At 31.4% G+C, this 16284-nt stretch overlaps 2 protein-coding genes across 3 annotated transcripts; both read right to left on the bottom strand.

The window, feature by feature from the left end:
• Nucleotides 1–2638: 2638 nt before the first annotated feature.
• Nucleotides 2639–4723, bottom strand: LOC109809095 (Tetratricopeptide repeat (TPR)-like superfamily protein). Its single transcript, XM_020372319.3, has one exon. The coding sequence runs from the start codon at nucleotides 4557–4559 to the stop codon at nucleotides 2739–2741; it is 1821 nt and encodes a 606-aa protein (XP_020227908.1). The 5' UTR covers nucleotides 4560–4723; the 3' UTR covers nucleotides 2639–2738.
• Nucleotides 4724–7185: 2462 nt separating this feature from the next.
• LOC109807764 (cullin-1) lies at nucleotides 7186–15547 on the bottom strand. Of its 2 annotated transcripts, XM_020370380.3 has the most exons (19): nucleotides 15041–15542; nucleotides 14834–14933; nucleotides 13143–13328; nucleotides 12917–12964; nucleotides 12633–12836; nucleotides 12465–12542; nucleotides 11407–11496; nucleotides 11235–11315; nucleotides 11039–11101; nucleotides 10670–10705; nucleotides 10506–10592; nucleotides 10274–10423; nucleotides 10122–10177; nucleotides 9019–9139; nucleotides 8751–8912; nucleotides 8491–8634; nucleotides 8144–8362; nucleotides 7874–8041; nucleotides 7186–7784 (listed from the first exon to the last, which is right to left on the bottom strand). In XM_020370380.3, exons 1-19 carry the CDS (start codon nucleotides 15178–15180, stop codon nucleotides 7683–7685), a joined length of 2235 nt encoding a protein of 744 aa, XP_020225969.1. In that variant the 5' UTR covers nucleotides 15181–15542; the 3' UTR covers nucleotides 7186–7682. The 2 variants fall into 2 exon arrangements, with proteins under 2 accessions (XP_020225969.1, XP_029129435.1); XM_029273602.2 differs by lacking the exons at nucleotides 7186–7784; nucleotides 7874–8041; nucleotides 8144–8362; ... (1 more) ...; nucleotides 8751–8912; nucleotides 9019–9139 and adding an exon at nucleotides 9195–9279 and having other exon boundaries at nucleotides 15041–15547.
• Between the last annotated feature and the right edge of the window lie 737 nt (nucleotides 15548–16284).

Raw genomic sequence — 16284 nt, 5'->3', positions numbered from 1 at the left:
AAAACAAGCACACCCTAAACCTTTGTTTGGTTGATGGAAAACAGGGATGAAAAAAAAAACTCTCATGGACAGATTAAATTTGTAACTTAAATAATACTCGCAAATAATTAATACAAGTTTTTCCTTATTCGTTTATAAATAAAGAGCAAATATGATAATATTCATATTCATAAGTATTCGTTGAGTAATATTACTTAAATATTTATATATATATATATATATATATATATATATATAAATATTTATAAAATTTGTAATATTAAGCAAGTACAAGATAATTTTGTATCACTTAGACGGGAATGAGGAGTTTACTATCTATCCCAATAGAACTCCATTGTCATTCTTAATGAAAACTAAAAATTATTTTTATTTGAATTAAAAATAAAATAAATTAGAAAAATATATAAGAGGGAAGTAATCAAAGAAATAAAATAAAAATTTACTTTGGTTATAAATTTTAAAGACATTATCGTATTGATCTTTGAAACTAAGAAATTGTCAAATAAATTTCTAAAATATTAAATAAATTTCTAATATATAAGAGGGAAGTAATCAAAGAAATAAAATAAAAATTTACTTTGGTTATAAATTTTAAAGACATTATCGTATTGATCTTTGAAACTAAGAAATTGTCAAATAAATTTCTAAAATATTAAATAAGATCTTTAAATTTAATTACTTATTATCATTTGGTTTCTAAATATATATCAATATGATCATTTTAATTACACATATTTTTGAGTTATGAACTAATATGATTGTAAATTTGCATTTTCAATAATGTATTTAACATTTTCTTAGTTTCAAAGTTTGATATGACAACATCTTCTATATTCAAGGACAAATTTGAGTGTTTATTCCAAAAAAAAAAAAAAATAGGAAGGATAGATAGGCGTGGCAAGGGAGTAGATTTTTCTCTCCTCATTTGTGTAAAAGGTAAGTAGGGTTGATTTGAGTTTAAAATAGGCGAGTTTATATTTTTAAAAATTCAACTTCATCTCGGTTGAGTTTTATTGGGTTCAAGTAGGGATGGCAAATATACCCGTACCCGCGGGTAATACCCGAACCCGTCCCGACTTTGACGGGGAATACCCGGTTTGACCGGGTACGGGTACGGGTACGGGTAAAACCCGATATATTAAATCGGGTACGGGTACGGGTACGGGTATGTACTTACCCGCCCCGTACCCGTACCCGTACCCGTACCCGTTCCCGTTTCTATGTTTAATTTAATACTCACTTTTAATTTAATTATATTAAAAAAAATTTAATATTTTTTATGTGTGATTATTTATTATAATATGAGATAGAAAAATAACTTAATTATAATTATAATATAATAAAAAAAATAATTTAAAAATATTATTTTTTTACAAAAAATAAAAAATAAAAAAATTGACTGGTACGGGTACGGGTATACCCGATACCCGACGGGGACGGGGATGGGGATGAAAACCACATACCCGGCGGGTACGGGGACGGGGATGGGGATGGATTTGACTCGCGGGGACGGGGACGGGTATCATAAAACCCGTACCCGCCCCGCCCCGTTGCCATCCCTAGGTTCAAGTATACACATAAAAATTCATCACATCTTATTTATTTATATATATATATATATATATATAATTTTAATTTACTAAAACATTTTAGATAAATTAAATTTCAAGTTATTAATTATATTATAATGTAAGTAATATATAAAATTAATAAATAAAAAAGAACTTAGAAATAAAAAATTTAAGAATTAAATTATATTTTTAGTTAATCGTATAATTTTGAGTTTGTTACTTTATTATTTTTTCAATTTAAGTTGTTTAATTATTAAAATAATTAATTTATATTTTTAATAATTATAATATATATATATATAACAAAACTTTAACTTCAATTTATATATATTTTGTTGTAACAAAACATTATAAAATAATGTAGTCTCTAGAATTAGAGACTTTATCTAAATCCATAATATAACTCGATTTCTGAAGTATGAAAAACATGTAATTAGACCTATATCTAGTTAAAGGGATTTTTCCTTCAAAATCAAGTCGAGGTCGAACAAGTACCTGTGTGTGAGAGTTTAATGTTCTATAGACCAATGATCTTATTACTTTGGGCTTCATTGAATAATTTTTTTTCAAAAACACTTTTAAGAGAGAAAAATAAGTTTCTCCATAAAGGCTTCTAAAAAAAAGGAAGAAAAATCAAAATAAATTTTTCTATAAGCTAAAATTAACTTATACACAAATTAAAAATGAAATTTTAGAGAAGCTAATAGAAAAGAAAACTATTACAAAATAACTTATGTATAAATTAATTTTAACTTAAGAAAAATCTTATTTCTTATTTCTTTTTTTATTTTGCTTTCTTATAAGCACTTTTAGGGAAATTTACACAAAACAAACTCTTTATCAAATACTTTACCATTTTACTTTAGAGAATTTGCACTTTTTTCAAAGATGCATCTGCAAAATAGTTGATGCTAGTGATGCATATGCAAGAATCCGATGACCATATAATGATGAACCAAAGCTGATGACAATGATGGTCGGATAATGGATTGTGTTAGTGGTGGGGGGGACATGTTAGGGATGAATTATAGGGATCATTTTATATATTTTAAAATTAAATTTAAGGCTTATTATGTAAATTTTTAAAATTATTATATTGCTCTAATGGTCATATTTCCCTATTTTATGGAGTATTTGAGAAATACAAAGATGATACGAGACAAATCTTTACCAAAAATCTCCACAAGTGCATAATCCCTTTTTGAAGTGATGAAATCTGTTCACATCTCTCACAACCAATTCCCTCTCTACAATATCACTAATCAGCTTGAAGGCCTCGTGACAATCCCTGCACATTCTCAAGTTCTTCATTATTCTGATTGTGACACCTTTAGGCGTGTTTATTAATCCAAACGCCAAGGCAAGTTTCTCACTATGCAGACTCACAATTTCCTCTTTGGCCTCCTCTTCCACATCAACAAACACCAAACCTGTAGTTCCTCCCATATACCCCCTTTCCTTCATTCTCTCTTCCAATTCCCTTAGCAAATTCAGCATCTCGCTTCCTTGAGTACATTTAGAGATCTCTCCAGCATGGAACAAGAAAATTGATTCTTTTATCTCAATCCAACTGCTGCCGGGTTCCTTGTAAACTCCACTATGCTTCATTTCATATCGTAGATTATGAGCATTTTCCCAATCCCCTGCCAATGCATATGCATTGGACAATGTAACATATGCACCTGCTACCTGTTGATTGGACTCTATCAGCCGATTGCTGGCTTCAAGGGCAATGTCTAACCTACCATAAAGCCTACTAGCTGAAAGCAGGGTGCCCCACAACATGGCATATCCATCACCTTCAACTTGAACTGATTTTGCTAACTGGTATGCTTCCTCAATACGCCCCACTCGGCCAAGCATATCAGCAATGCATGTGTAATGCTTTGCATCAGGAGTCACCCCATATTTCCCATCCATTGAGTTAAGGAGCTCAAGTCCTTTATCTACAAGCCCTGAATGGCTGCAAGCGTGCAAGACCCCAAGAAAGGTGATACCATTAGGTTTTATTCTTCTAACAACCATTTCTTGAAACAGTTGAAGAGACAATGTCCCAAATCCATACTTTGCAGCTCCCACAATCATTGAAGTATAGGGGATCACTGAAGGATTTGGCATTCTCCTAAATACTTTGGCAGAATAGTTAACACAACCACATTTTGCATACATGTCCACAAGTGCACTAGCAACCACATCACTTGCATCATGTCCCAGACGGATGATCACACCATGAGTGATTTTACCTGAACCTAGGCTTCCCAGACTCGCACAAGCACTGATTGCGCTGCACAACATGAAATGATTCGGCTTGTCCAATCTAGAGTGATTGAATTCCTTAAACAGTTGCAGAGCACAATGCCCTTGTGCATTCTGAGAATATGTGGAGATCATGGAAGTCCAAGAAACCACATTCCTTGTACACATGGAGTCAAAGATCAGACGAGCCTCATCAACATGGTTGCACTTCCCATACATATCAACGAGGGATGAGCACACCACAATGTTGGACCCAAAACCCAAAACCTCAACAAAAGCATGAATTCTTCTACCAATCTCAAGGTTGGCGAGGATAGAACATGCATTGATAAGAGTGGCAAATGTGAATTCATTGGGAAGAACCAAGGTTCCTTGCATTTGATGGAAGAGACAAAGTGCCATGTTGGGTCGACACTGGCTGACATAACCAGCCATAATCGCAGTCCAGGACACGACATTAGGCTGAGGCATTTCGTCGAACAGTTTTTGTGCATGGTCGATTCTAAAGAGCCTGAGATAGCAGTTAATGAGGTGGTTGCTGGCAAAAGTATCATTTAACCAGCCAGATTTGAAAACGTTGGAATGGGTCGAGGTTGCTGAGGCTAAATCCTTGCAAGTTTGGAGCTTTGCAACGAAGTGAGCTTTGGTGTGGAAATGGAACACGAACAGACACAGTGATGGTTTTTGTTGGCGAGAAAGAGATGAGAGGGATGTTACCAAATTGGGCTTCATCAATCATCTCTGTACCCTCAATTCACTGTCATTGCACTTTATTCGTTTTAGATTTTTTTTTTTTTTTTTTATGTATTAGAATATAAACAAAACAAACAAATAGAAAACTAGTTGACTGGGAGTTTCAATTTCCATAACATTAGCTAGGAGAAGGAAGGTGAATTCAAACATTCCGAACAATGTACTTATACAATTATAATTTATTTAGATAATTTTCTTTAAGATTAAAAGTATTGAAAAGAAAATAAAAGAAATTAGATCTTTTTTCATAAATTAAAGAAAACAAGCTAATTTACAGAAATTATTTCATTTTAAAAGAGAAGGTACAACCATTATAAATTACATACCGGTAATAGATATTAACTTTCTATATTAATATATAGATGTATGTAGTTAAATTTTAGATCAAAGCTTAATTGTCTATTCTTTGTATTATTTGGGTGAATTTCTATTGCTTATAATTATGTTAATAAAACTTCATAATTATGAACATATTTTTGCTTTGAAAGAGAGCAATGTACGAATAAATTAATTATTAGGAAGTTATATGGATAGGGATAATCATTGGTCCATTACGAATAATTTCAGATGAAAAAATTCAAAATTTACATAATTCAATCTATTAAAAATTATAATCATTTTTGTTTGTTTATATTTTCAGGGGAGTCAAATTTGGGTTGGTCAAATCAAATGGGTGAATATGTGCGAATTTGCATTCAAAGCACTAATAAGTAAATATTTAAAATATAAGGAGATATTTGTTTATTCGGAAAATAAGTCTATTTAAACTTATTTCGTTTAATAATTCATGTTTTACATCAAATTTTAATAATTCAACCATTGAAATTAAAATTTTTAATGCATAAATCAAGTCTACAAATTTTTTTTAAAAAATCATTTGATACTTCATTTCATTAATTTAAATTAACAGATGATCATAAAAATATTTTATATATTAATTTGAATTAATAGAACAAAATATCAAATCATTTTCAAAATTCTTAAAATGTTGTAGACTTGACTTATACATTAAGAAATTTAAATTCAACAGTTGAGTCGTTAAAATTTGATGTATAACAAATTATTGAACAGAGTAAGGTTAGAAAAACTTATTCCTAAAGTAAACAGATTCCTCCTTTTTAAAATACTATGTTTCAGATTATGAATGACAACATAGAAAAGAAAAATAAAAGCTTCATTTTTTTAAGTTTATTGTAAAATAGGATGGAATGGAAGTCTTTGGAAGAGAAGGTACAATGACTACCGATATTATTAGTGACTTAAAAGACTAAAATAAAATTTTTGAAAATTACAAAGACTGAAAATAATAATTTTAAATTTGAAAGATCAAAGACAAATATACCATAATTTTGAGGAACTAAAAACATATGTATAGAATCTAATATGGATATTTATTTTCTAATTTTGACAAATTGTTAATTAAAATCCAATAATATTAGATTATATAAACTTAACCATGACAATTAATTTTGATTTTTTATAGAAAAATTTTGTTTGAGTTGATGTAATTTGACAGTTGAATACATTTTCTTAAAAATTATTTTACTTATTTATATATTTTTTTTGTACATTTTCCTAATTTTATATACCTACAAATCAAAATAAATATTAAGGTGATTAGTGTAATTACTATTAACTAGAAAATAATAAATAAATGAAATTGGACAAACAATATTTAGATTGTTATGTTATCAAATACTATGGCATGGTTTTCATTTGATTAGTATGACTCAAATTGTTTGGGATTTTTTTATAGATATTAAAATATTATCTGAAATTCTTTCTATTTTTATATATTAACAAAATATAATTAATACAATTTGATTTTAATATTTATCAAACGAGACACATTACTTTAATTTCCTCAAATAAGCACATATAGATGAGAATAAATAAATATTTAAAATATAAATATGCAATTTGAAGCACATTAATATTCCTTTATCAATAATAATTATTTAAAATAATTATTCAAATCACGACACGATTCTGACCTTTATTATCATGAAGTGATTATTTTTATTATTAAAAAATATTTCAACAATAAAAATATAAATATAAACACCATGTGTAAATAAACTTCTTCAGCAAAAAAAATGCTACTTTTGAGGAATAAAATAAAAAATTATTTCTTAATTAAATTAAAAATATTAACACATAATAGAGTTTTTATAATTAAGGACGTGTATGGTAATTGAAAATATATATAAAAAAATAATTAAATTTTATTTATGAACAAGGGTACACACATTGCCTAGAATAAAAGCATTAATTAATTGAGAAGCATCTAAGTGTAAAAGAGAGCTGATTAATTTTAAAGATGTTTGTGATTTAAAAAAAAAATGGCCAATAGCCCAATAGTAGTGAAATTATTAAAGAAAGTGTTGGAAAATGTCATTAACATTCCTCTTTATAGAAATAGATACAGGCATGATATAGGACTACACTCTTTTGGAGTGCCAAGATTCACAATTGCATTTGGACGAATCATGATCAACACCGAAATGAGTCAGTATAGTTCCACGCCCATACAGCCTTACTCTCAATTGTATCATTCACCAGTAAGATATTCATCGTAGATGATCTTAGAAACCTTGGGATAATCTGATCCTCAAAATAGTTATAAAATATCATAATAGACACTACAAAATGTAGTAGATGTCGCTGTGAAATATTATCAGACAAATAATGTAATGCACCATAGCTGTTGGGTTTAGATTTAAAAAGCATACCCATTCACCTGATGATTTCTAAGCTGATATCATTCCCTGCAGCGCTTACACATTTTTTTTTGGGTGGGGGGAGCAAAGAAGAGATAGGCAACATAAATACGTTGTGAGAAACAATTGCAGCAATCAGAAGCCGAAAAGACGGAGAAAGTGTCGGTGAGCCGGATTGGAATTGATTAGGATGTCCCAACATGAGCACACATCTACAGTAATAGTCCATACCTGCACATGGAGGCAAAATATACAAGCACTCACAGCTCCTCCTTCAAGGAATTTTTTAGGAAAAACTCATTTCTTTTGCAGAAGTTCAATCATGATCCTTTTGATTTGATTTTGCAGTAACCACTTTACTTGCACAAACACTTGGACCACGTCAGGCCAAGTACTTGAACATATTAGGGTTATCTTTGTCTCTTTCCAAGTAGTCTCGAGAAATCAAATCTTCAATCCGCTTTTTAATCGCCTTGACATCAGGCTGAGAAATTACATTCCACGTGAAAAAATCAATAACTGAGAGAGATAAGCATATACAAGATTACGATAGGAGACTGGTCAAATATGAACCTTAAACATGCGACCCAACTGCTCAACGCATTCCACGACTAATTGTTGGTAGCCCAAAACTTTCCGACTCTTCATAATACGCACAATTGAGGCATCAATAGCATATCTTCTGTCCTTGTCAACATCCTCAATTACTTTTTTCTTCTCATCCACAGGAGGAAGAGGAATCTGCATAAAATATAAGTCAGTCCCACTCAAAGGTCAGTAAAGAGAATAGAGAATGAAATGACCAAACAAACAGAGAGTAAAACATTATCTTTAATTATATACCTTTATTCTCCTCATTTTGTCAGTAAATTTAGAATTAAATTCAAAAACATCAGTGGGCAATATTGTTTTTGTATTTGGCTCCTTGTTAAGAATCTTGTACTTGGCACATGACAAGGAATGGAGCAGTCTAATAACATCATCGTCTGATAAGTTTAACTGAGTCATTATCTCTGAGTAACTCAGTCTATCAGAGGAATTAAAAAGCAGCAATGCTGAAGCCTATTAAAAAAGAGATCCGGTCAGCACAAATCTATACAAGAATACATGGATATCACAAATGAGAAAAATGAAGTGAGAGCATAACAATAACATGATATCAGATAAGTAAAGGAGGTAAGTAATATTACCTGGTAGGTTGTCACTATCAGCTCCACAGTTTTTGGCTCAAATTTCCCACTTATATTACAGGTACCCAAGGAATAAATCCATGTAAGTTTTCTGTGCTTTGTTTTAGTTTGATAAAATTCTTTGAAAACTTCAACACACCTAATCTAATAAAAAGGAATAAACAGGTAATAGTTATAACCAAAGTTTGCAAAATCTAGGTTAATTAGAATCAAACACAGAACCAAATGCTAGATTTTTATATCAAGAAGATCCAGATTACCATTTCTGCAGGAAGATTGAGATCAAAAGATTTGTAACTAGGCCAGAAACCAGTAGTCAGAACTGTAACTGTCAAGTCAATCCCAGGGTCTGCATTGGGATTATTGCTTAAATACTCCTCAAAGCTAGTTTGATTCTCCTTTGCCAGTGTCAAATCTGTAACCTGGTAGGATGGCAAAAGCATTTAAATTTTCTTTAGTCAACTAACCAAAAAAGTTGAATATAGCATATCAGCTTTTGTTTACAAAGACTAGAAAAGGTTGACCGACCATTCCCTCCATTTTTGAAGTAAACTGCCCACCACATTGTTGCTTCAATTTTGTCAAAATACTTCTCTCATGATCATCATTGGCACTCTTGTCAAAGAGAAGCCTTCGAGCAAGCTTCTTTCTGAAAGCAACCAAGGAAGAACGCCTATTAATATTCCTTTTCAAAAAACTTGCGTCATAAAACAAAAAGACTAATTCCAACATTCAAATATATCATCATTGGCACTCTTGTCAAAGAGAAGCCTTTGAGCAAGCTTCTTTCTGAAAGCAACCAAGGAAGAACCCCTATTAATACTCCTTTTCAAAAAATCTTAAGTTATAAGCAAAAAATTTAACAAAGGCACCATGAATCTTCCAGAAGATCACAAGACACTCAAATGGAGAATTATTCTTCTCTAAATATCATGATATAATACTGTTATACACTGCTAAACTACAGAGGATATGTTTAGTATCTCTACTATTATTTTTGAGAAAAGGGAAGACATTTTCCATCCTCACCTTTTGCCTCTTCATTTATATATTTCACCCACCATTATCTACTTCACTTTAGCTACCCATTCATCTCCATTTTAAAGCTTCTCCAAAAATATTTATCCCACTATCTAGCAAACATGAATTAATGGACAAATTCTCCCTATAACTTAAAAGTGTTAGGTAAATGGCCCACTATTAGTTTTAGTATCTCTTAACAAACCCAGCATAGGCAAGAGCATTATAGGCTTGGAACGTGGACAATGTAATGATTCAACTAGAGCAATAGGGAAGACAAGGATTGACTCCTAACCATTTGATCATAAAGGGATATGATATTATGTCAGGGACAAAGTCCCAAAATAATGAAAGCCCACAACTGTTATTATATCTCTAAAAATAAGAGAAACACCTTCTATATGCAACAAGGCACATTTAATTGCCAGAAACAACCAAGAAACAGTGGAAGCAATTTATATGAAAGAGTTGCAAAATGAACTTATACAACACTGGAAATAATCACTAGAAGATAAATATTGAAGCACCAGCCAAACAATATAAAATCCTCTTTTGGCAAACACATCCAACCAAATGATCATCATACAAATTTTCCTCCTCTTTCATATTACCTATAGAATTCAGCAAACAAGTCTTTGTCACTAATATAGGCAAGCAGCTTGACCACCTGCAGATAGACCAAAACAAACCCAAAATTCAAAATCAAAACCATATGCCCCATGTTTATTGATGTATACGTGGAACACCAAGAATGAAGAACGACCTTTTCAAGAGTTTCTTCGATTGCTTCGTCACTTAATTTTTCACTTCCTCCTTTCTTAAGAATGTTATCACAGAAGGAGGCAAGCAGTTCCGCACTTGAACTTCCAGCAACACCTTTGTTGCAAAAGACCTCAAAAGCCTCTTTAAGAGCCTATATAATCAAAACATTCAGATTCAGGTATGCATGTACACAAATCAATCCAACATAATTTAAAATTCTGAAAAGGGAAAACCTTGTGGAAAAGAGTATGATTCTGAAAACAGTCATTCACATATGCCAGGTACTTGTCATGTAGCTCGATCACTTTTCGAACAAAAACCTGAAGCAAGAGACCAATTTAAAATTCCACAAATGAAACAAAAAATGCAGTTAAATTAGTAAAATGTTTTTAATCACCTGCTCCTGCAGACCAACAATATCCTTTTTTTCTGCCTGTAGTCATTTTCATTTATAAGGACAAAATAACAAGATCAGTAAAAAAACAAATTGCTCCAGTAGTATGACATCATTCACAACTTGAGCAGTTAGAAAATGTAAATGACGCAATTAATTCTTCACTTTATCAGGAAAGCAACTTCAGAATCATGTCAACAGTCCAACATTAACAATTTTAAACAGATACTTCAAAATTGAGATTATGCAGTAAAAACTAAAAATACTAGTGCATACTATTTTTTCCTCAATTACTGCAATCAAGAAATTAAACCTCTCAGCCAGAAATAAGCATAAATGCATTACTAAGGAATATCCAATTCAGAAGTAGACCTTTTTGTTGCTAGCTGCATCTTCAGCCTGCTTCACCAATGCCATACCTTCAGTGGTAACATGCTGAAAAAGGGAAAAGAAAAAGAATAGCAAGTGAGCCAAATAGCATGGAGAACAACACTTGAGCCCAATTTTAATTGAAATTGACATATATAAAAGAGAGGAAAAGCATTAAGGTAGGATCAACATGACCAACCTGCTTAAATATACTGGAAACAGGATCCAAACCTTTAGGTATTTTAGAGAATAGCCTGAACATTCTTGACAAGTCTTCAACCTAAGCATGTAAAGGAAAGCATGAGAACACTATAATCTAGACTAGGTTAAAAAATGTGCTCACATAACCAATAATAGAGTTTCATGTGTACCTTGTCATCTCTAAGTAAAGCATGACATCCAGAGTGCTCTTTCTCAAGGAGTTGGTTTGCATACACAGATAACAGCTCATGTTGAACTTTCTAGATGAGAAATTTCCAGAAGAAACCATTATAATCATTAACATTTATTTTTCTTTAAGTTGCCTAGCAATCTAGGTTGTTAAATTCAAGATTTTATCTAGGACCAAAAGGGGGAAGAAAACGTGTAACACAGGGATTGAGATCGTAAGACCCTACATTCTTACCTAAAATATAAAATTATACTTATAAATATACACGTATGTGTAAAAAAAAAAAAATACTAAATCACAAACATTAAATAAACTTTAAAAATCATAAAAAATAATTGAATAATAATATTTATAATACATAAGTATCATATCTTTAAATTTATTAGTGTAAGATAATTTTATTTTAAACATTTCCATAATGAAAATTAATGGATGAAGGCCATAATTTATGCTTTAGGATGGGATGGTAATTCTTAAAAAATGGGCCAAGTTTTGAAAAAACTTGCGCCAGTTGCTTTTCAATATAAATTAAATAAACTGAATTTTATTTTAATTTCACATTAAAATTAAAAACTTCCACATCAGATATTGCTTTTAAACAGAAGAATGTACAAATGCGAAGTGCGAACAGAAGCCCAATGGCATCATGATGTAATGATTCAGTTGACAGTGGATGTCCGGGGCAGGTTGCAACAGGGGGAAAAGAGTATCAAAGCATAAAGAAGAGAAGAAATGGGATGCACGATAAATTTTAGGGTTCTTTATGCAATTGTTTGCAACCGGGTCAAAAAGAACGGACCCATTTGTTCTGTTTTATGCCTCACAATGGATCGTCAATCCCACAATTGAGAATAGAAGTTTGCGATCTTAGTCCTTCATGATCCCAGCAACGAGTTAGCACAAAGGACCCCTCACAAAATGTAAGATCGTGAGATCTCACGATGAAGATCACGATCTTAACAACCTTGCTAGCAATACTCCACTGATCATGGAAGAAGACCAAAAAGCAGAAAGAGTATCACAAAGTCGAGAACAAACCTCTAATAACTTTGGCTCACTACTAGAGTGCAAGTAATGAGCAACCCTATCTTTCTCCCGTTTTAAGCACTCCTCGGCCTGCAATAGAGGACATAATATCAAATAGAGACCAGAAAGAAATATAAATGAAGAAACAAAGGTACAGTAAGCATAAATGAGAAACCACACCTTGAGCATATAATCAGGACAAGAATCTTCTAGGATCCAATTTGAAGCCTTTCGAGAATAATAAGCAGAAGTGTCTTTGAGCATGGCAGCTTCAAAATCATTCTCATAGTGATCCATTTGCCCCATTCCAATTTCAACAAATATGTCCAATACATTCTTTAATAGAGCTCGATCAATCTGCTCTCCCTCACGTTCTTGATCAATCTTTAAACAAAAATGCATCAGTTAACTGATCTAAATTTGTAAACATGGAAAATATAGCATTCTAAGGAAGTAAAACATACAAGTGAAATAACTGCATCTCTAACTTTCCCATTTAGTTCCTTGTAAACCTGAAAAAATAAAACACGCAAATTTATTTTTCTAATGAAGCTGCATTAAATGAAATGACAATAATAGGAAAGCCATCCAATTTGCGATAGCATTACAGTGTATTTACAACATGTACAAAAGAATTAATTGAAAGAATTAGAGCAGCATCGCATAGCAAAAGGTTCATTGTAACATTACCAAATCGCGGAAGCAAGTTAACCCAACTTCATTAAGGGGTGGAAGTGACCTCCGAGCAATAAAGTACCGATCCAAATAGTGAAAGAACCGAGAAAGCCACCGAACCATAATTTTATGGTTTGCCCATCTCTTCACAAGTTCTCTCAACATAAATTCATCATGCTTCTCTCTTAAAGAAGGCAATACCTGGACCCAAAAGGAAAAAAAAGACAACATTTAATTAGAAGAATGTTTTGACATAATTAATAACCGGCACATGCATCAAATTAATTGAAAACAAACAGAAAATATAAATATTTTATAAATAACATATATATAATAGTAAACAACACCTCACACATATCAATATTTGTAAAATCAATTCTTCCAAAACCATTTCAGCATTAATTCTACTAAAATCTAAACTAAACAGATCCTAAGTCACACAACACCTCACCCACTGAAAAAACACAATTATCGTAAAATATACCACCTATCTCCTGAAAGAAGAGTGAATTCATATGATAAACAACAGACCAATCAAATTTCGGGATACCCTTCAGCCATATTTGCGGTTGCTAAACACTTGTTATCAGGGAGAGCTCCAACTGTTTAATGATAATACAATCATAGGCAGCAAAGCAACACTAGCAGTTTAGCACCACTTTTGGAGAATTTGTGATAGAAGGGGAAAGGTTAATTGTTAAGCTACTTGAGTACATGGTACAGCAAGAAAATATCTTTTTATCTGCTATGTTCTATGTCAAAAAAAAGAAGAAAAAAAACATAATTCAAATATTCAAAGGGTAGGGTTGCATGCTTCAGTTAGTGTCTTTCCTTTACTCATTTCTACGATTTGCTGGTTGCTTTTGGGATAAAATGTTCCAAAACATGATTCAAGGGGTAGGGTTTCATGAATTAGGTAAACTTATCAAATCACATTTTTATACTAGTTTTGACTATTTTAGAACTACCTCGCCTTATATAATAACTACGTGATACATTTTCAAATAATAATGAAAAAAGATATGTCAAAGTCTTATAAATGTTCTAAAAGAATTCAATTGTGCTTATATAACCTACGCCAATATCACTACCATACAGTGTTGTTAAATAGCTGCTATGGCGGTGCTATAACGCTGTTGCATTGCGGAATTCCATTAATCCACGATCATGATTGCAGCATGTATCCTACATCCTATAGTCATCTCTGTCATGTCTCCAAGTAATCGTACTTTTGAGTTAATGTGTCAATTTTAATGCATTTTATTTTTATTTGCATACAACTTACGTTTTATACATAAATAATATGGCAGATTATTGGTTTTCTGCAATCCACAATTGATGACACTGGTACAAAGGAATCCATATTATTACATACAATGCTCTTTACGACATCAACACTATAAGTAGGAAATCACTTCCCCGTGGAAAAAATTTTGTGGGAAACGTAAAATAAGACATTCTAGGGAAACAATCGGAATTTTCTTTTTAAATAACAAACCAAATATATACGAGAAACTAACATTCCCAGCTCTAGATTACCAAGAAAATAAAAACTTTCTCCATACCAATCGCCCCCTGAGATATGCCAACATTACAACCTTTGTAAGCCAATAGACATGACCTAACAATACACCACCACGCATACATAGTTTCAAGTTTATTTAAACAGTTAATGCTATGATACCCTAAATGAGAGTGTTACTGACCGTGGATACGATGTACTCTTCAAAAGACTCCTTGTACTTGTCATAAAGTTGTTGGGAATAGTCATGAGGAGGCTTTTGAGTGCACATATTGTAGATGGTCCTGCAATAAGAATCAAGGAAAAACAGTGCTCAACAGGAAATACAGAAATAAAAAAAAATAAAAAAAAAATAAAAAAAGATCTAAAAACAGAGTAAAGAGATGAGTACGTATAAAGCATCATGTAGTCCTCGGAGCTGAATTGGGGCTCGGGAAAGCCTTCTAGAATCTTCTTGAGCTTGGTGATTCCTTTCTGCATGAAATCCCATCCCTGTTCTAGGTCGATAGTCTTCCGCTCACTCATCGACATTTTGCCGAACTAAAACGCCGAAATCGGCACTCAGATGGTGAATATTCGCACACGATGATTCCAAATTGATAGATATCAACAAGGAAGAAGGAAGCAAAGACAGGGGAGGGATTGATCGGGGGTGGAAGATTGAGGAGGGATAGTGAAATCGGAAAAAGGAACCCTAAAAACGGTTGGTGAGGGAGAAAGAGAAGGAGAGGAAGGGAAGGGTCGAAAAGGACGAAGGGGGAAGAGAAGAAGAAGAAGAAGAAGAAGAAGGAGGCAGACGCATTGATGGGAAAAGGAAAGGGAACACACGAGACACGACCCCCTTCCCCTTCAAAAAAAAAATATCCTTCTCGACCAAAGATTGCTCTTTCTATGTCGGGTCTATTATTTAAATCAATTTCTTCTTCATCTTTAATAATCATTTATGAACCTATTTTATTCTGTTTTTTTTTTTTAGGATATAAATCATTTACCTATTTTTCTTATTCGTAACACTCGAAGTTACAACAATTTATAACATCTCATATATTTCAATTAACTGAATTCAACTCTCAATATAATTTTATTATATCAACTTATAAAATTATATTTTGCAAAAACAATTTATTAACTATTATGTTTGTTAAGAATATTTAAGTTTTATAGTAATTATTATAAGAGAAATTCTATGGTACCCATCTTATTTGAGAGGGTACCGGTACAGTTTTTAATATTTTATATTTTTAATAATTTATTTAAATAATATTTATAATATTTTATTCTTTCAATTTTTAAATTATTTAGTTATTTTATTTTTTATTTTATATATTCTAATTTATTTGCAATAATATTATTATATATTTAAATAATTTAATTTTAATAATTTTTTAAGTTTATTTTTATTTTTTCACTTAAATTTTTTGAATTTCTATATTTTAATTTTAATAATTTTTTAAGTATTTTTTTTTGTCTTTTTGTCATAAATTTTTGAATTTCTATATTGTAATTTTAATAATTTTTTATTTTTACTATTTATTAATTTTTCTTTTTTTTAATATTTTATAATATTATTGAAATCTTATAATTTTAATTTTTATAATTTTATCTTACTTTTTATTTTATAAGTATAATTTAGAT

This window comes from Cajanus cajan, chromosome 5, assembly GCF_000230855.2.
Source record: "Cajanus cajan strain Asha chromosome 5, NIPB_CcT2T_4, whole genome shotgun sequence".
In the NCBI taxonomy this organism is placed as follows: Eukaryota; Viridiplantae; Streptophyta; class Magnoliopsida; order Fabales; family Fabaceae; genus Cajanus; species Cajanus cajan.
Note: the sequence above shows the minus strand (reverse complement) of the source record. Positions and strands in the feature narration are given on the sequence as shown.